We start from the raw sequence: 21,394 nt of genomic DNA, 5'->3' as shown, positions 1-21,394 counted from the left end.
CCATTGGCTGGAATATTACCCCTCAACAACAGCTTAAATGGGTGCTTCAAAAGATCAACAAGAAGCTGGAATACTGGCATTTGTCCACTTGGCCTCTACATGTTCGACTTCGGATAGTATAGTCTATCATTATAGCATACGTGCAATTTTATTTGCCTCTTCTTCCCTGGTCTTTTAAGCATTTGGCTTCCTATATGTCCCAGGCTATGGAGATATTTTGGAAAAGCAAATCTCACAAAAAGGCATTGCGACTTCTTCCCATGCAGGCTGTTTGCACTCTTAAGACTCATGGGGGATTGAATATTCTCAATCTTCAGTTTCATATGCTGGCAAGAAAGAGCACTATGATTGCTGATTTTTTTCAGCAAAAACAGCCATGGGCTATTATGTTAGCAGCTATGTGTGGAAACATGACGTCCCATGCATATGGGCATTGGATTACAGATCACTGGGAAGCCGTCATGACCACATTTCAGGGGAAAATTCATGGTTGTCCTGTCTCTACTACTTTTATTCATGATTGGAAGAGAATTCTCTCTTATGCTAAATGGACAGGTGCTTCTTCCAATTATGGTAAGTCTTTTCGCTTGGAAAGTATCCATTGGAGCAAGGTGTTTGAATCGCCTCTCGCTTTACAAGCGCCTATCAAAGCATATAATCTTATGAAACTGGGCATAAGATTTATCGGAGATGTTGTGGATCAACATGGTTATGTGCTTTCATCCCCACAAGCTTGCAGGACATTCTCTAGAGGACATGCACATCCACTAAGCCAACCACCTCTTTAGCTTGATTGACGACTTGGGCTGCATAGCATGGCATCTTTGGTACTCAACGTGTGCAACTTTGAGAACACCGTGTCAAGTGCTAGCAACAGGCTGATCAATACTGTTATGCTCTAGCCGAGATAGCATGACCTCGGAAAGATCGGTGGGCATTTTCCCTTAGATGACCGACCTCTGTAATATTTTATGTGCGTAAATAAAATGGTCAAGGGAAGTAACTGCCAAGGTCCTAGGTGAGGGTGTATTGCATCGACTAGGTGGTTCTGAGTGCTAAGGCCTAGGTGCACCTAAATGTGTAATAATGCCAAGGGGCAAATGTTTTAATTGTGCCCCAAGAGAGGGGTAAATGGTGTACCAAGTTAAAGGTCTAAAATGATGACATGTGGCAGAGGGAACCATCTAGGGAACTAAGGGCTTGTGGATATGCATGAAAAGAAATTGAATTACGTATCTTTTGTACATGTGATCCATGAGATAGGCTGGGTGGATATTCGGGATGCCAGCGCCTATGATTTTGGATTAGCTAGTGAATCAACGACAAGCTGAGAGTTTAGAAAGTGTTCGTAAAATTTGGTATTAGAGCTTCAGGCTGGACGAGGGGATTGCGTATGGAGGGAGGCCAACTTTTGGATGTGCTCGCTCCAAGCTTCATGGCGATGGATTCGTGCGACTAGGAGCAAGTGCACCCTTTCGAACTTTGGTGAATTTTCTCAATTCTGCAAATGCAGACGCACGAACGCGCATTCTCAAGAATTTGATCCCTCCAAGTGATCTTGCCCGTAGCTACGGGGTTTGGGGCATTGGAACGCCCTGTAGCGGAGAAAGGTCGTGATCATTCGCATCAGAGAGCAGGGCGTGTGACGACGAAATGAAAGAGAGAAGCGAATGTCTCAGCCGCTCCATCAACGGAAGCAGCTCTCTGCATTCACCTTTCACCTAACTGTTTACACAGCTTAATCCTGCGCTGAGACCTTGAGATGATTATAAGGCAAAAGCCGTTGTGACGATTGGGGGCACCGTGGGCAGATATGGCGTAGCTAAGCTTTGGACTGCCGCTGACGAAAAGCACATCGATGTCACGGAGTGAATGAGGACGACGAATGAGGATTTCAATTATGCCAGAGCCACAAAATTGCGATGAATAGCGTATGTTGCTTAAGAACACCGTAAAAGCAAGGGGCAACGAACGTATTCCTTGCTTGGCTATAGCTTATTACTTCTCTCGGAAGCTGGGCCAAAAGATGCTTGTAAAAGCTCCGATAGCTCAACGATGTGGGAATTTCGTCATCAAACAGGCCAAGACTAATACATCGCGCAGATTACGCCGTTTGGCAGTGGTTCGACAATTTTATTGAAAATCTGAATACCAAGGATAGGAGTATCCATTCAAGACTTCGCGGAGCTTCCAGGGGGCATCTTTTTTTTTCCTTCTATACAAATTTTCAGTTTTTAGTTGCAGTCTATTATTCCTGTACAACAAAAGGGGAGTTCGAAGTGTGACATATTTTTGGGGTTTTGACGTACGGAAAGAAGTTATTTTTAAAATTTAAAAAAAAAAACTATTTTCCCTTTTGAAAGAATGGAGGCAAAGGGACAGGATTTCAGGGTAAAACCTGGTGAATCTAGAGCGCAGTCTACGCAAGAAATGTCCCATCACACAAACCTACTCTGGTGGGTAGAATTTATGTATTAGAAGATGCTTTACAGCAGATCATGAACCAGCAGCTTTAAGTGAACACTGGTCAAAATGAAATTAGAGAGATGGTACAAGCCTTGTCAGCTAGACCATCTACAAAGCTCCAGCAGAGCCAGAGCCTAGTATACACTCATCAGAACGTGCGAAGGTCAAGGTACCTAATATTGCCAACTATAGACCGGAGAAGTACGCTGGTCGGATGACCGAGCACAGTTCTAATGTGATCGAGGTTTTGTTACACAAGTGGGAAGAAGCCTTCGCCATTTGTGAAATCAGATCTGATCTAAAGAAAATCCGCGAGACCACTTACCTGTTTATTGAGGCAGCGGATAGATGGTGGATTAAGCAACAGAAAGATCAATTTGCCCCTACCACCTGGGAAGGGTTTAAGGCTGAATTTAAGAAACACTTTCTCCCACCTGACGAAGAGTCCCGAGCTTGGGATGCTTATCGAAACCTTCGCCAGAGGAATTTGTCGGTGGCAGAGTACACTAACAAGTTCAGGCAATGTGTTATGAAAATAACAGACCCTCTCCCTATGTTGGTTCAGTTGAAAGACTATATCTATGGACTGAACGACAAGATTAAGATGGAAGTTCGGGCTAAATATGTGACTACATTAGATGAATCTATTGCAGTAGCCCTGAACTATGAGGATGCCAGAGGCAGGCCTAGTGGGTTTGTGCAGGCAGGGACTCAGCATGAGTACCCGAGAAAAGGGGGATTTGAGAGGAAATGGACTTCAAAGACAAGTGTCTCGCAGCCAAGTGGCCAAACCAAGCAGGTGAACCCGGTTGAGGGAACAGCAAAGACAAGTACCACCGTTGGGGTGAAAAGGAAAGTAACTCCAATGGCAGCCCGAGCTTGGTCAAAGTCCTCGTTGACCCCTGAGCAAAAAGAGAAAGCTAGAAAAGAAGGATTGTGCTTCGGCTGCCTTCAGTGACATCAGTGGAAATATTGTCCACTAAATAAAGACCGTCGCACGGCCAACATGATAATATCTGAATGCGACGCGGAAATGCAGGAGAGTCCCAATGCGGAACATATGCAGATGCAATTGGTGGGACCTTCTCAGAGGTTAGTACCTGTGTTGTTAAGTGTGTTTGTTACTAAGTTAGTAAGTGGTGCACCTGATAACATCCTTTCAAAGCCCGCAGCAACGGGGTATGCGGTTTTCAATGAGCCCGAGTTGATTAAAATGAAAGGGCAAGTAGCCAATCATGATGTGATTGTGTTGTTTGACTTAGCGTCAACGCACAATGTAATTAACTCGAAGCTTATTAGGAGGCTCAAGTTGAAAACTAGTCCGTCTGATATACGGTCAGGATGGCGGACGGAAGTTCAACTGAAGTATGGGACCAGAGGGTTACCCAGTTGGAACTTTGAATTCAGGACTATGTTGAGAAGCTGGACTTTGAATTGACCAAGCTAGCTCACGCAGATATAGCCCTAGGTATGGCTTGGCATTTTTGGAAAAATCCAGCCATTGATTGGAAAAAGCATATTTACCAGTTCAAGATGAACGGGGTAGAATATGTTTTGTGAGGTGAAAAGGATTTACCTCGAGGACCATTGATTTCAGCCATGGAAATTCGGAAGACTCCGAAAGAGTTTCTGTGTCTGTGTATAGCATCAGTAGAGTCGATTGATGATGCATCGGCTAGCACTGAGGCTACCCAAGATGGGAAAATGGCCGAGTTGGCTAAAGAGATATCGCAGAAGTTCTCTGATTGTTTTAGGGGATGAGTTACCTTATGGGTTACCTCCAGAGCGGAATGTTCAGCCTAAAATTGAGCTTATCCCGTGGGCAGAACCTGTAAACAGACCTCCCTATAGATTGAGTTTTACAGAAGAAGCTGAGGTGCGAAGACAACTGGAAGAATACCTCAAGCTGGGGCAGATTCAACCGAGTTTTTCACCTTTTGCTTCCCCAGTGATATTAAAGAGGAAGAAAGATGATACTTTTCGCCTCTGTATAGATTACATAGCATTAAATAATATCACTGTTAAGCACAGGTATCCGATGGCTCGGATCGATGATTTGCTAGATGGGCCGTAATTTTTAGTAAGATAGATCTTAAGTGTGGCTACCATCAGATCCGTATTAGAGCCGAGGATGTGCATAAAACCGCTTTTAGAAGTAGTTTTGGTCATTATGAGTTTTTGGTAATGCCATTTGGACTTACCAATGCTCCAGCTACATTCGTCATGCTTATGAACGATTTTATTACATCCGTATATCGGAAAGTTTGTAGTACATTTTATTGACGATATTCCGGTATTCAGTAAAAGTGTTACAGAGCATCATGAACACTCAAGAATAGTGTTCAGTACTTTGAGAAAAGCCAGTCTTTATGTGAATAAAACTATACTGTGTATGGTAAGACTTCAATATTTAGGATTCATAATTACTCCAGAGGGGGTAGAAATGGATCCAAAGAAAGTGGTGTTGGTAAACTGAAGGGAAAGAAGAGAGTGAACACAAACTCAGAATACTTGCATATAGAATGAAGAAGAGTGAGGTCCTTATGTAGGCACCTCTTACATGCTCACTGACATCACTGATGACTTCAGAGCTCCACAATCATCTCCTCAATCTGCTCCTAGATTCTCTCAATCATCCTATGTGGCTTCTACCACCACCTAACTGTGCTTATGGGCACCTAACACATAGAAACCAAGGTGTGCCTGAGGCATACACCTTGAGATATCCCAACAAACCCCCCCTCAAGGGAATGCCTCAGGCTATGTCAAGGATACAGCTAGCACAAGGTGTCTCATGCCATCTCATGGTGGTCATGGATCTATCAATGGCTAGGATCTCAAGCTAGCAAGGTAAACAAAAGGGATACAAAAGACCTTCCAATGGTTGTCTCCCCTGCATGTACATGCACACAATGTCTGCAGGAGGTACCATGGAGCAAAACACATACACATGGCCTACATCATAAGGTGACCAGAGGTGTTTACAAAAACACACAAAACACAATAGTTTATTTCATTCGTTTTGGAGGACTATCTAGGCTGAGTACCTTGACTCAACATAAAAAAAGAGATCTGGAGCATACATAGAGATGATTTAAAAAGCATAATCTTCAAAGGATGCCTCATCTTGTGGAGGCACATCAACTGAAAGTAGATTGGCATTTTCTGTCTTTGAAGTTGCTTCCTTTTTGGCTCTGCAAAACTTCTCATGATGATTGTTTTTGCCACAGTGTTTGCATGGATTGATTTTGAAGCAGTCTTTTGAGAGGTGATTAGTCTTCCCACAATGATTGCAAGGTGAAAACTTGCCCTTCTGGATTTTTATGGCATAAGCTCTGTCATTGCCTTTCCTGAGCTCCATGTGCCTTTCTTCTTCTTGGAGAGCAGAGATAATACCTTCAAGATTAGGATTAGGAAGATTTTTCAAAGTGGTAACAATATGATCATAATCTTCAGGCATACTCTTAAGCAAAACTGCCATAGCATCATCTGTAGTGATAGGAGAGTTGATAGAAGCAAGTTGAGTCATAAGACTCCGCATGTAATTGACATGGGCAGCCAAAGGAGTGCCACTAACCATCTTCAATTCAAAGAAAGAAATTTTAAGTGATAATTTTGAGATGTGAGAGCTAGCACCAAAAATCATGTCAAGCTTCTGCCAAGCTTCTGAAGGAGACTCTAAGTCAGAGATGTGATGAATATAATCATCTCCTCCTAAAGCAAGAGCAATGATACCATATGCTTTCTCCTCTCTAGCGGGATCCCTTGCCGAGCGTGTCGGAGCTGAGGATTCTCCAGCATTGGAGGCTGTAGAAGAAGAAGTTGAAGCCGGTTTGACAAGTCCCCAGAGGTTTTCCCTCATCAATGCAAATTTCACCTTCATCTGCCATGTGTGGAAGCCCTTACCATTGAACTTATCTATATTCAATATGGTAGCCATGAGAGGGTCTAACCCAGGTATTGGGCAGTGTCCTCTCTCTTACAAGGCTAGAATAACAACTGAAAGGCTTCAAAATATAAGCATTTAATGTAGCAAAGACTTGTGACCAAATTTCAATCAATGATGCTTTTTCTTACATGCTTCACAGAGGTGGCTAAATGAAAGCTTTGCAATCAAAACCAGGTATAGCAACTCAAAGCAAAGCTGAAGCCACAGTTGTACTGATGCTATTCAAAACTTCAAAAATTCAGAAATGCTAAAGTAGCATCTTATGTAGCATCACTTTCAAAACCTTGTCAAAACTGTCAAAAACAAAGGACTGAACTTGGAGGGCTTATATCTCACTCTCCAAAGCAAAGAAAAAGGGGGTTTCTGAGGCAAAAGAAAGCTCATATACCACAGAAGGTCCACTGAGGAGAAGGGGCGCAAATCCGTGTCAGAGTGCCATAGCTTGCCTCTTCAATTTCGACTGGTTTTTCTCTGTTTTCACCTTGAATATGCAGCCATTGCTGCTCAGATTTCAGCACAGGATAGCTCAAGGTATGGAGAAGCTTCCTTTGAAAGGGATTAAAGAAACATGAAGCAGTCTCAGAGAAAACGCAGGAAAGAGAGTCGCAGATTTTCATGCAATGTCGTCGAGCAGCGGCGATGATACTTCAATTTGTTGTAGGCAGAGGTTCGCCCCTTCGAGATGTATCTTCAGCAGGAAGGGCTTGGACAATGGCAAAGAAACGGAGGAGAACGGGCTTTAGCAAGATTTGGGAAGAAGGGGAAGAGATGGTGAAGAAGAAGATGGAGAAGAAGAAGATGATGTGGCAGAAATGGGATCAAGGGGGATCAAAGGGCTCTAATACCATGTTGGTAAACTGAAAGGAAAGAAGAGAGTGAACACAAACTCAGAATACTTGCATATAGAATAAAGAAGAGTGAGGTCCTTATGTAGGCACCTCTTACATGCTCACTGACATCACTGATGACTTCAGAGCTCCACAATCATCTCCTCAATCTGCTCCTAGATTCTCTCAATCATCCTATGTGGCTTCTACCACCACCTAACTGTGCTTATGGGCACCTAATTGTGCCTCTAGCACTCACACATAGAAACCAAGGTGTGCCTAAGGCATACACCTTGAGATATCCCAACAAGTGGCTGCGATACTGACTTGGCCAATCCCTCAGAGTCTGACCGCTTTTTGCGATCATTCTTGGGATTTGTCCAATTTTATCGAAGGCATATCAAAGGATATTCCGAAATAGTATCGCCATTGACTGATCTGACCTCAGATAAAGTACCTTTTATATGGAGACAGAATCAACAGGAAAGTTTTAACACCTTAAAACAAGCTGTGGTCACGGGACCGGTGTTAAAAATAGTTTATCCCCAGAAACCGTTTTTCCTTGAAACCGATGCAAGTGGCATTGCGGTAGGAGCAGTTCTCCTCCAAGAGGGAAGGCCAGTAGCCTTTGAAAGCAAGAAGCTTTCTCCCTCTCAAAGGAATTGGCCAACTCATGAATCAGAGTTGTATGCTGTTGTCCATGCTTTGAAAACATGGCGACATTATTTGTATGGATCAGAGTTTTATGTGGATGCTGATCATGATACTCTGAAACATTTTTGTAAACAACCTAACTTGAGAGGCCGCCAAGCTAGGTGGGCAGAACTCATGCAGGAGTTTAATTTGACGATTCGGTACCAAAGAGGAAAAGATAATAAAGTTGCTGATGCATTGTCACGCATTATGCATAACATGAGTTTCACCGTATTAGAGAGTGCTCTAATGGCCGAGATTAGAGAAACTCAAAAGGTGGACGAGTTTGTCCAGAGTCTATGGCCTAAGGCTCATATGTTAAAACCCGGGGAAAACGAAAAGGATGACCTGGCATCCAGAAAAGGCCAAACTTATGCAAGATATACCATAAGGGATGGTATGCTTAAAAGAAATGGCAAGGTAGTAGTACCTAATCAGAATGATCTCAGGCAGAGAGTCATTCGACAGTGCCATGATAGCCCATGTGCGGGACATCCAGGAGTCAAGAAGACATATGATCTCGTGAAGCGAGATTTCTTTTGGCCAAAGATGAAAAAGCATATTCATGAATATGTGACACGTTGTTTTTCGTGTCACGTAAGTAAGGCAGAGCGGGTGAAGCCGCCCGGCCTTTTACAGCCCTTGGGGATACCACCAAGTAAGTGGGAGAGCATTTCCATGGACTTTATTGTAGGGCTGCCTACGACACAAGGTAGATATGATTCTATCCTTGTGGTGGTTGATCGTCTTACCAAGATGGCTCACTTCATTCCAACAAGAGAATCTGTTAGTACCCTGCAAGTGGCGGATTTGTTTCTTAGACATATATTTCGTCTGCATGGATTACCCAGATCCATAGTGTCAGACAGAGATGTCAAATTTACCGGTCATTTTTGGACACTGTGGTATTTGAGACACTAAGGACTGAGTTGGGAATGAGTAGTGGGGATCATCCAGAAACGGATGGTCAAACAGAAAGAATCAACCAGATTTTAGAGGATATGCTTAGAGCATATGTGTCATTGAGGCAACATACATGGGACAAGTGGTTGCCATTGTTGGAGTTTGCCTACAATGATAGAAAACATTCCTCTACAGGGTTCAGTCCGTTTGAACTGAATTATGGTTATAGGCCAGCGAATCCAACTATAGTTGGAGTACCTCAGAAAGTGCCTAGTGCCGCGAACTTTGTGGTTCAGATGCGGGAGATGCTAGCACTTGCAAGAGCTAACATCCGCCAAGCTATGGATAGAGCTAAGGCGTATGCGGATGAAAACCAATCCGCTAGAGAATTTAAGGAAGGAGAAAAAGTTTTTCTCAGAGTTCCTTCGCACTCTAAGTCTTTGACTGCAGGAGAGTGTGCTAAGTTATCACCTCGATATTGTGGGCCATGGTTGATTCTAAAAAGAATAGACAAGGTAGCCTATAAATTAGAATTACCACAGGGGTGTAAGGTGCACCCAGTGTTTCATGTTTCTCGTTTAAAGAAATTTTTACATATTGGTAACTCACTAATCGAAGGTGTGGTTTTGTTTCAGGAGATAGAGGATAATGCAAGACGCAAACCAACAAGAATCCTGGACCGAGGAACAATGCAAGTGCGCAATCGGAAGATACCCACGGTGTTGGTTGCATGGCATGGTTTACCTCTATCGGAAGCTACCTGGGAATCCGTATACCAGTTACGGAGAGTGTTTCCAAATTTCATCATCGAGGACGCTAATGCTTGAAGAGGGAAGGAATGTTATGCTCTAGCCGAGATAGCATGACCTCGGAAAGATCAGTGGGCATTTTACCTTAGATGACCGACTTCTGTAATATTTTATGTGCGTACATAAAATGGTCAAGGGAAGTAACCGCCAAGGTCCTAGGTGAGGGTGTATTGGCATCGAACTAGGTGGTTCTGAGTGCAAAGGCCTAGGTGCACCTAAATGTGTAATAATGCCAAGGGGCAAATGTTTTGATTGTGCCCCAAGAAAGGGGTAAATGGTGTACCAAGTTAAAGGTCTAAAATGATGACCTGTGGCAGAGGAAACCATCTAGGGAACTGAGGGCTTGTGGATATGCATGAAAAGAAATTGAATTACGTATCTTTTGTACATGTGATCCATGAGATAGGCTGGGTGGATATTCGGGATGCCAGCGCCTGTGATTTTGGATTAGCTAGTAAATCAACGACAAGCTGAGAGTTTAGAAAGTGTTCGTAAAAAATACCTCACAGGTGTCTTCTGATCCTCTGTCCCACAGGTGCCATGTGCAAAAAAGCACCATGCAAAGTAATGCCACCGGGTCAAACGGATTGCCCTACATTCAATGCATTGTCTCTCTCCTCATGAGTCTCACATAGGATCTCCAGGGTGTCCACGAGCTCCTCATCGTTGTCTGGTAATTTCACAATGATGTTGAGCATGGCTATCTCAGTGTTCCTCATTTTGCATACATCCTTGTGTTTCAGAGTTCATTTCTCACCACATTTAGAGCATAAATTGAACCTTCTCCTACTAGCCATGATAGCACTTGAGAATCAACTTAAATGCTATGTAATCTCTGGTTTTTCTTATAAGCCTTACTCTTGGCTGTAAATGTTGCATCTGGCAGTCAATAGACAGCTTCATAAAGGCATTTCGTTGCCTGATACTGTTAGATACCTAAGAAGGTACAGTTGTAACTTTCTTGTGATGCCAATCAAGCATTTTGGGCTTCTTCTCAAACTCCAATGCATTCCCACTTGCAGTTGCTTGCAGACTTTGGCTCAAAAACCTCAGCAAGCTCTGTACCATGCTCAATGGTTTGAGGCTTGTAGACCCTCTTATTATATGCCAAGGAAGCATACAATCCCTAAATGAAACACCACAGCTCACCTCTATCAACTATATCCTTCACAAAGAGGGAAAGTCTTTTGCTGTCTATGCATAAGCATCTGCCACGTATTGCTCCTCCTCAGCAAGGATACAAAAGTAATGGCCATCAGGCTCTTCAACTGCTCCCACGTGACACATCTGTTTTGGTAAATCCCACATGCCTTGCAACCAAGTGTGGGCATAATCACGCAAATGCAAACCCGTAAAATGATCTTGTCCTGTGGGCACAATCCTGCAAATGTATACCCACAAAATGATCTTGTCATCATCATCCTTAAGCTAGAAGTGGAAATAATCTTCCACCTTTATAATCCACTCCTCAAGCTAATTAGGGGTCCGAGTGTGTCCCCTTTAGACTTATGTATTGAAAACGTGTTCTTGACATCTTTATCAGCATAACTCCCCTTCATGGGTATCAGCCCTACTCAAGGCTCACATAGTGATGAACTGGCAACTGATCAATTCAGGACTAAGGGGCTTGTTGAGAAGACACTATGTGCGTTTCTGCTGTGGCACAAATGTGGCATTAACAAGAGAAGCATTAACATGAGACGGACATCACGTATATACCACTTACACAATTGCAGCCTTTTTGGCCCTGCAAAGGGTCTTAGGGAAGGAGTGGATTTTTGGGAGGTGGGTTGGTAAAGTGGGGGGTTTGTGAGTAGTCAGACAAGTTGACCGGGTTAGTGGGGGACTAGGGTCAGGTCTTAAGTTAATGGTATAGTTAGGAATGTCTGACCCAACTTTCTTGTAGCAAGTTTCCTGTCCAAATTTAGCAAGTTTCTTGCCCATTTTTCACTCTATTTGTGTTAAAGGGATGATGATCACTCTGGTTACTAGGCATACTCGCTATGGCGTCCATCCCAACTCATCCTCTCCTGCCTCTCCTCCTGCTCTTGCTCCACCCTCCTCCGACTCCACCTCCAGCGCAGAAACCAGCCCTCCCTCGCGTAATTGTAAGTTCTCTTGCACTGATTCGCCTCCACCGATCATCCCAATGCTTTGCTTTCTCTCTTTCCAAGCTTAATCCATCACATTCACCATTGTGACTTTCTGCAATCCATTGCAGTCGTTGCACAATTTTCTCAACATTCATTTTGAGCAATTCATCGCAGTTGTTTTTCCTTGTTTACCAGATCAATTTCTAGCCAGGTGTGGTGGCGAGGATCAACTCTCGACGCTGTCATCTTTTTTGTGGCAACAAGCCCTCCGACAAAAGAACTCAAGCTCGTTTCCCTCACTGTACAAATTAATGCTCGCAACCCCTTCGCACGAACAATTGTGTCCACCAATGTAGAGGGAAAAAGAAAAGAAACCAAGTATCCGATCATATGCTCAAATGGTCCGGCAAAAAGATCTACAAGCCCTGTAAAACTTGTCTAATTGTCTGTTATCTGCTCAATAGGACTCCAAAGATCATACTCACATCCTTCTCTTCTCTTCATGGGAACATCTGCATCCTCTGCTTGTTTTGCTTTCTACCTTGTTTTCTCTTCTGCCCTTCTACTTTCCACAACTCCCCTAGACGCAAACTCTTCTGATCTCGATGCAGAGTGCGGTTATCTTCACATCCTTGTTCCTACCATCACTAGCTTTCTATAGTTTGTAAATTGTTCCGACCCCTCTAATGTCACAGGATACTCACATCGATGTCTTCACAGAGGCTGTTCAGAATTTCTCCTTCACAAAATTCAACTTCAACCCGAACAAGACCGGCCCTGGATATGATGCTATGATAACTGAACTAGCGAACGGGGTACGTGCTCGACCTAGACATTTCAAACTTCGCACACAGTGGATTGACTCTCAAGCGAAATAGCGGCCCTGTTTCTTCTCCTATCTGCGGGAAAAGATTATGGAAGTACTGTTGTCTGCCGCAAATCGAATACTATGCAGTTGTTCGAGACGTGACAATTGGAGCACAGCAGCTATCGATGGTGGACTTCAGTCAACCATACCTTCAATCTAGAATTGTAATGGTGGTAAAGGCTAGTGGGCAAGAACCTGCATATTTGCCGTGAACGTTCTTCTTTGCACCTTTCACAGCACAGATGTGGTGCATCGTGATCGGATTGTTTGTGCTCACAAGGAGTGCTGATGTGGCTGTTGGAACGCAACACTCATCCCCACCATCAAATGCATACAATCAGTTGGTGAGCCTCAACTGCGCTCTCAACATTTTTATTTGAATGCACCATTAGTAAGGGCTCCCAAACTGCCTGCTAATAGGTAAGTTTTATTGTGTGTGTATTTGGTCAACATGGTTTAAGTGTGGGTTAGAAGTAGTTTAAGGGCTTCTAACACCTCTTTTCTCTCCTCTCTTTCACTCATCACCTTTCCCCATATTCCTTCACCTTCACTTGCTTTTTCTCTTTTCCTTTCCTTCCGTTTCCCTTTTACAAGTTATTAGAAATATTTATCGAGCTAATTTATACTTACACTTATAATGACACTCCAAGAGGCAGGGCCTTAGTGGGATACCCACCTTGTTAAATATGAAAATATAGACAAATTCTCGTTATGAAGATGGACTAGACCACTTCATTGACAGCAGAAAGATTCAATAGATACCTGCAATGCATCACAGGCAGCTATAGCCATAGCAGCTGAACTAAATCTGGCAAAACCCATTGGCTGGTCGCCTTTGAAATTCATTTGCGATGCTTCATAGCCTGGCCACCATCTTAAAAGGTTTTGAAGTTCCCTCTCTTTGACATCCGGTGGGAATCCTAGCACAAAAATTGTCCTCACCTGAACAAAACAAAATGTCCGAAGGTCCTATAATTAAGTTCACAAAATGTCCGAAGGTCCTATAATCAAGTTCCAGTTCGCAGTGTCTTACGATTTATGTCATTAGTTTGCACGGTACCCCTTATGAAGTAGAGCTAGTCATAGGCTGACGTCAAAGAGCATGGAAACAAAAGACTAAAACTCCGTTAAAGATACGTAAGCCTTTGACGAGTCCGGGCTAGCTAACTTGCATGTGTAGAGATGCATAACAGTTAGATACGCCCACAAGCAGTGGTTAGAACAACATTTTCTACCTTGGTGGCCAATGCACGTATTTCTTCCATGAAAACAGAAAATTCAAATGCTCGTTAACAAAATGAAGCAGAACATCAAACACGAACCTCGTCGTTGTCAGGCACGGCGTAATGTAGATGACCTGCGCCTGCCATGTTGTCCTGGACCGAACGTGAATCTGCAGGAGATGGAAATGCGCATCCAGAAGTAGGGATACAATTTTGGAAGACCCAAAAAGCCAAGGCTCCCGTACCTCGTCAGGACTCCCTCTCTAAAAGGCCTGTCGTCAATCCTCCTTCCAAGCGACCCGACAAAGCCGTAAGAAACCCCCTTGCCTCCCGCTCTACCACCCGTCCGAAGCAGAGGATTGAAATTCCGACGAGAATGTGAGCAGTTACGTACGTTACTGAAGCTGTCGCACTATGTTTCTGGAGACAATTTTATTTGGTTAGTTCTTGTGAGTGACGCGCAGACACACACATGCATACTTTATTCAAGCGCTCTGTTCTACTTTTCGCTTAGAATCCTTGAGAACCCGCCATTACTTTGCTCAAGCTTCGCACTCGTGCAGAAGTTGATGGACACTTCTTGACGAAAATACACATGTCACATACTACAAACATATTAGTTTTCCATTTTTAGTCAAAAGGTGATACCAACTAGAAGCACATAGAGACAAGGTTAAGAACCTACCACACCATGACAACAAAAGAACCATGAAAGGAAAGCATGGTCTGACTTAAACGCAAGGACAAAGAAATAAATTAAGACATCATAATTGTGCTCTACAACCGCAATATCCACAAGGGAAATCTCAAATATCTAGGTCAAGGGCCTTATAGGTTCAAGAATCTAATTCTATTTAGATCAGTATAGATACTGCTACAAAAGCACATAGAAACAAGGTTAAGAACCTTCAATAGATCATAGTGCATTATTATGCTACTACCAGCTATTTTTTGCTTTCCCATGACAAGGCAACTAAGCCAAGGCTAAAGGAGAAACCACTAGTACACCTTCTACCATCCGCACTACTAGCCCAATCTACATTAGTGAAACTGAGGACGTCTAATTCTATGGATCTATCGTATATGAGCTTATAGTTCCATGTACCATAGAGATTCTTAAGAGCTCTTTTATTTTGAATATACTACTTGGAATGCCAAATAAGTATGAGATGTTTGGTCTAGTAATGGTCAAATATATCAAGCTTACAATAAGGTATTTGTATTGCTAGAATCTATACTTGATGAATCTATAAAAGCTTGATGTTTGATCTATGGGAGTAGGCAAGGGTTTGAAGCAGTCATTCATGTGGAATTGCTTTACTACCTTTTGAGGATAATGGCTTTGTGACAAGATAAGACGTTCTAAATCTCTCCAAATTTGTATGCCTAGAAAATGTGTAGAGGCCTCCATCCTTCGTATCAAATTCTAGTGTGGGCCATATCTTGATTTGTGACATCAGTCTACCATTGGACCACGTGATGCTCAAATCATCCACAACTACTATAAAACAACAAGAACTATGCCTTTCATCCTTTGTATCAAATTCCAGTGTGGGCCATATCTTGATTTGTGACATCAATCTACCAATGGACCACGTGATGCTCAAATCATCCATCTATAAAACAAAAAGGACTATGCCTTTTGAAGGCTTCACGATATACTAGGAAGGATATGACTTAGGTGGTTGAAAACCCATATTAACAAAATGATTGTAGGTCCTTGTATTCCATGCTCTAGGTGCTTGCTTCAACTCATACAAGGATATGAGCAATCTACATACTTTTTCTTCTGTTTGGAGTTGGGAATAGTCCTCCATCTTCCCCTTGAGGTGAGCATTCTCCCCCCTTAGCCTTTCAGCCTCTTCAACTATTTAGTGAAGCCTGGCATTCTCCACTCACAGAGTTTCAATCTCCTCCTGTGCTGCTTGGAGAACTTTTGGGTCCACCCTTGTCTTCTCTGCATTCTCTAGTGTGATTTGGAGTTACAGATTCATTGTTGCAAGGTTAATCTTCTCATTTTTGGATCTCACATTTAAGGAATGCAATCCATGCCATGGTCTCGTCTACAACTCAATACGACTTTGTCTCAGTAGGGAATGACTTTTCAACAACTTGTTGAACACAATTTTCTTGTTGTCAAGATGCTTCTGTAGTGTGTCTCACTCTCGATAGTGAGATCAACCTGCACCTAGCTCAAACTAGTTATGTGTGCCTCAAAAGACCAAGCTAGCTCCTCTTGATACTGCATTTGAAGATATAAATTGTGATCCAACACCTGGGGAGGAAGCCAGTGGTTGGCCCGGTAGTCTAGATCTTGGGTGACATGAACCATGTTCTCCTTGAGAATCTACCACTACAACTCGATGGCATTCTAATCTTAATGATCATTTTGCATCAGCATAAGATTGGGTGAAAATGGCTCAAGAGGAGACAACATTTGAAAAGGTGCAGAAGTACAAGGAATGTGATGGTGCTAGATGGAGCTATGACCCATCGTAACTCCACTAGTTTCTTGCTCTTGCTCAAGCTACCTTTATTGCTCAGCCAATGTCTCTTGCGGTTTCCTGGTGTTAGCCTTCTCACTTGTGGGCACCTCTTGCCCATTTTTCTTGGTGCTTGCCTCACCTATGGCCTTGTCAGAATTTTCCCTTGACTTTAACTTCTCTTGGGAGGTCCCCTCACTCTACCGTTGTCTTTTGATCGCTATGGTCTGTGCTTCTCAAAACCCTATTCTTGAAAGTATTGCTCGCTGTCCTTAGCCCCAGATGTTCCAATTCTAGCACCAGAATCCCTTTGATGATGTCGTTGCCAAAATATGTGGAGGCAAAACACAAGAAAGCGCTTTGTGCCTTTTTTGATGATCATTGCATGCTCTCCATCCCTCCATGATCACAAACATGGTATAGATTGCAATAGATGGTAGTGGCAATGGAAGGGGTAGGAAGGTACTTAGAGATATAGAGAAGACAATAAGGGAGTGTAAGAATAATTGACAAAGATGAAGGAGAGCCAGAGTTAAGTGTAGACAACCATGAGTAAAAAGTGGATGTCTCGTCACTTGAATGATTACATGATTCAATGGAACACCCCCTTGAGTTAAGTGTAGACAACCATGAGCAAAAAATGGATGTCTCGTCACTTGAATGATTACATGATTCAATGGAACACCCCATTCTTACATATGATCAATGTGAATTAATGCCCCCATGGCGAGTTGAAGGTGAGCAGATTGCTAAACAAAAAGATCTATTTCCAAGTAGCTTGACTGAAGACATTAAAGGAGAAAGGGAGCTAGATAAAATACCAGTGAATATTACACGGCTTGGAGCTGAGAAGTTAGTGCCAAAAACCCAAGAACTCAATCTTGGAACTAAAGACAAACCTGCAATGGTGGTGGTAAGTGCCAATCTCTCTTTCAGCAACTTAAGGTTGTCAAAGAACTATTCACCAGGTATAAGGATGGTTTTTCCTGGAACTATATTGACCTTTGAGGAGTTCCTCCTGAGTTGTGTCGGCATAGAATACCTCTGGTGCCATATGCTAAACTAATTCAGCAAACAAAGGTATAGAATGAATCCAAATTATTCTAAACAAGTGAAAGCTAAGTTAGATCAACTTCTTTGTGCCAGATCACTTATGCTATTGACTGCAGTGATTGGTTGTTTCCCATTGTGGCAGTGCCAAAGATAAATGGTAAACTCTGAGTATGCATGGATTACTGGAAGTTGAATGCACAAACTAATTGTTTGTGACCCATTTCCAATACCTTTCACTGATGGGGTTTTGGATGAAGTTGCATGCAGGCCATGAGATGTACTCATTCATTAATGGTTAGAGTGGCTACAACTAGAACATCAATCTAAAACTACCTTAATAACAAAATGGGGTGCTTATGTAGCTTGAGTGATGCCTTTTGTTTCGAGAAATGCTCCATCAACTTTCCAGAAGTTTATTATAAACTTTTGAGACTGCCTAATTGAATTATTTTTTATTAAAGCACATGGGAAATGATCCATGTATTCTTCATCTATCGTAGCACCAGTAATATGGCAAACCCACAAGAAACTATGAAGATGACTATAGGGATCTTCTCATCATCAGTGACTTTGAAATTTTGAAAATTTTCCTAGATGGTGGAACTATACGTAGACCTCTCTAGTCATTCCATATGCACTTCCACTCTATTTGCTCCATACCTAAGTGAACAAGTCATCCACTCAAAAGAATAGCATCACCATTTTTCCATCTGCCATACCTTCATGTGTATGAGGTCACTGTTGACCAACATGCAATTGATCCATCTAAATATTGTTAGGCCTTAGAGGTGCAAGTTGATGTATGTCAATAGGCTTGGTAGGATTTTTGTCCATGGTATAGGAGCTCAGGCATGTTGCCTTAGCTGTTCCACATTCACCTCTTCAAGTATGCGGTGGCATTTTTCTCCATTAGAAGCATGCCGTTCTTCTTGTCTTTTGATTCTTTGGCCATTTGTAATGGATGGTCTTCTCTTTTTTTCAGGAAAGAAAGCAACCTTCTATTAATGCTTGAAAAACTTCATACAAAACAGCAGCCCCGAAGGTGCTGAGTATGGAAAAATTCAAAAAAAGGTTGAAAGAAAAACCGGCCTTTGGGGAGAGAAACCCAACTCACTGCCTAGGGGATCTCTGGTACTGGGCCTAATTGCCAAGTGGGGGGACTATAAAACCAGCGAATTGCTCATGGAGTGAAAATGTAAAAAAATCCTGCAGGCCAAGCCTTGCAGAATTTAGCACGCCTCGTGACAGTCACCCTAGAGCCTAGGGTCCCATGCTCCCAGGTGGAGTGGAGGGTGTAGATGATATCCTACCATATGGTGACCAAGGTAGCCGAAGGTGGAACTGAATGCTCACCCATCACTAGACTGCAGTGACGAGCAACCCAAATGTTCCATGCAGTGATACTGGCTACTACCTCCCAAATGCTATCCTTTGGAGGAGGAGCAGGAACCAGGCTATCAGGGGGGACCGCCTCATGGAGCTCTATCCTCTAAATGCTCTGACCCTATATCTGGTAAACTAGGGATATCTCATCAATCTAGAATGCATGTTCTACCTTAGTCAACCAAGCCACCATCCCCCAAGTGTAGTCCCTCTGAAGACTCTACATATGGGTCATAATCTTGAGAGTTCCCATCCAAATCCACACTGTGCTACAACAGCTCTAGAGGCAATGTGGGATCTTCTCCAGAAAACTAGTAGAGCAATAGTGACACTACCCCTCCCCTACATCTGCTCCAACCATGGACTGATGGGCAAGCCTCCATGGGCGGCCAGCCAGAAGAAGTAGGATATCTTCCTTAGCTGCAAATTGGACCATAACCACGTCCAAAATTGGGAACGGACATCCGGGGCACTCTCTGGGCTACCCAATGCCTCTCCCTCAAGGGGGTCCACGTCAAAAAATCCATTTGAAGCCTCTTGCCAATCCATGTGCTATAGGAAATGAAGGGCACCTCGTCCACCTACATGTGTGAAAGCTGCCACTACCCCCCAGTGTGTGGGGTGTTCTTGAGAAGCCCTCATTGTTATAAGAGGAGCTTCCAAGGCTCTACACCTGGTGTTAGGCTGCGAACAACCAACTTGCCCAAGAGGGCTCTGCTTTGCATCTCCAAATTAATGATACCCAAGCCTTTCTATGCCTGTGGAATGATCATCATCTACTAAGAGACCCGGGCCCCAGTGCTCCTTGTGCTGTCCAAACCTGCCCAAAGGAAGTTCCGAACCAACCATCGGAGCTACCCAATGCACTCTCTGTGAAAACACCAACAGGAGGCAATATACTAGGCCATGGCAAGAAGGACCTGGTTTGCCACTAAGGCACAACCTGATAGGGGGATTTTGGCCAAAGCTCTAGTAGAGAAGCTTGCACCGAACACTCTCAAGGACTGGGGCAATCTACCACTCTGCTGTAATGTCAATATCAACATGGCATCCAAGGTATCTCATTGTCTGGCCCCGCAGTATCCATCTGAAGCCAAAGTCGCTCCCCCACTTATGAATCTCTTGTGTCTCCCATGAAGAAACCTATGAATTTAGTCCAGTCGATTCGCGCACCTGAGGCCTCAAAGTAGATAGCCAGGGCTCCCCTCCAAACTCCCTGTGGTGCCCTCTACAAACAAGGCCATGTCATCTGCAAACTCGGAGTCCAGTAGCTCCTCCTCTTACCTGATTGGGAGCCTCAACCCTCTACCCTGTCGTCGTAGGCCTTCTCAAAATCCAAATGGAGGACAGCCAATAGCTATGGCTCCTCCCTGAACTAATCCACTGCCTCCCAGAATGTGAAGATGTTGTCCAAGATGCTACGCTCTTGGACGAACCCGATCTGTGTGTTGTGAATAATGTCAGTAAGATGAGGCTATAACGGCAAACTCAAGACCTTGGTGAGGATCTTGTATGCAATATCAAGCAAAGTGATTGGTCTCCACTACTGGATATCTGACCTATCTCCCCCTTTCAGGATCAAACAAATCCACCCCCTGCTCAAGGATTGAGGGAGGGAGCCCGTGCCAAAAATCTCATGGCAAGCTAGTCAGAAAGGGGTGGAGATGATCTCCTAGAAGAAGGCCAGGGTGCCATCCTCGCCAGGACACTTCTGGGTTGGAGAGCCTTGAGGGCTTCCCAGAGCTCCTCGTCCATGAAGGGCTCTTCTAGACTGCTACATAGATCATGTGAGACTGCCATCGGAACGTGATCCCAAAATACCTCCTGGGCCATAAGACCAGGTGGAGTCATCCTCTCTGTCTGAAAGAGCTGGATGTAAAAACCTGTGGTCAGGTCTAAAATCTCTTGCGGGTCAATGTCCATGATGCCCTAAGGATCTCAAAGATGCTACATTTGCATGCCTGCTGATCGGAGCCTAGTGGTCTTAAAAAACTATTTCGTCATCCTGTCCCCCTACTATACATATTGGCCGTAGGAAGAGTGATAAGAGAACTCAGCCCACTGAATCTATGTGTCTTGAAGCTTAAGGCGAGCACTCTCAAACCTATCAATAAGCCACTGAGATTCTGGTTCCTGCTCCCTAAGCTGCTCTATGCAAGTGAGGTCTCTCCTGAGTGCCCGCTCATGCTCCTAAAGAGTCCTCCTCCGCCTAAGGGCATAAGCATGCAACTCCTCACTACTCCTCTTGATCACAGTGGCCACCCACAAAGGCCATCCCCTTGCATGGTGCAATCTCTGATTGTTGCTGCCAAATCCTTGCCATGACCTGTTGAATCTCCTCATCCTATAGGAGCTCCTCTAGAATGCGAACCCCCTTTTGGAGAATACCTCGGCGGGGCTGCTCTAAGTGAAGTACTACCGGAGAGTGGTCTAACATCATGGTACTTGCCAGAATCCTTGTAGAGCCACCTCTATGCAGAGCCCAATTCCCAACGTAGAAGCAGTCTAGCCTCTCAAGTAGTCCATCATGTCTCCTCTATCCAAAAGAGAAGAGGAGGCTACCAGGTATCATGCTGAAATCTGGATCTCGCCACGGGTCTCTGCCCCAATTGATCATGAAAATGAACTACTCCCTGGTGCTCCG

General features: G+C 43.7%; 1 protein-coding gene across 4 annotated transcripts in view; it reads right to left on the bottom strand.

Annotated features, from left to right (window-relative positions):
- The window catches only part of LOC147905018 (uncharacterized), a 29,986-nt gene extending 15,582 nt beyond the window's left edge, over positions 1-14,404 (bottom strand). For 2 of the 4 annotated variants that reach the window (XM_087397245.1, XM_087397253.1), the window contains exons 1-2: positions 13,931-14,397; positions 13,371-13,550 (exon numbers count right to left, since the gene is read on the bottom strand). In XM_087397245.1, coding sequence (XP_087253371.1) covers positions 13,371-13,550; positions 13,931-13,978 — 228 coding nt within the window. In that variant the 5' untranslated portion in view covers positions 13,979-14,397. Of the gene's footprint in view, positions 1-13,370; positions 13,551-13,930 lie in introns of all 4 variants that reach the window. The other 2 variants (XM_087397248.1, XM_087397249.1) reach the window with 2 other exon arrangements.
- Positions 14,405-21,394: the final 6,990 nt, after the last annotated feature.

The sequence above is a fragment of the Dipteris shenzhenensis genome, chromosome 2 (assembly GCF_047967505.1).
Source record: "Dipteris shenzhenensis isolate YYH24624 ecotype China chromosome 2, Dip_SZ_1.0, whole genome shotgun sequence".
Classification (NCBI taxonomy): Eukaryota; Viridiplantae; Streptophyta; class Polypodiopsida; order Gleicheniales; family Dipteridaceae; genus Dipteris; species Dipteris shenzhenensis.
This window is presented reverse-complemented; position numbering and strand designations above follow the sequence as displayed.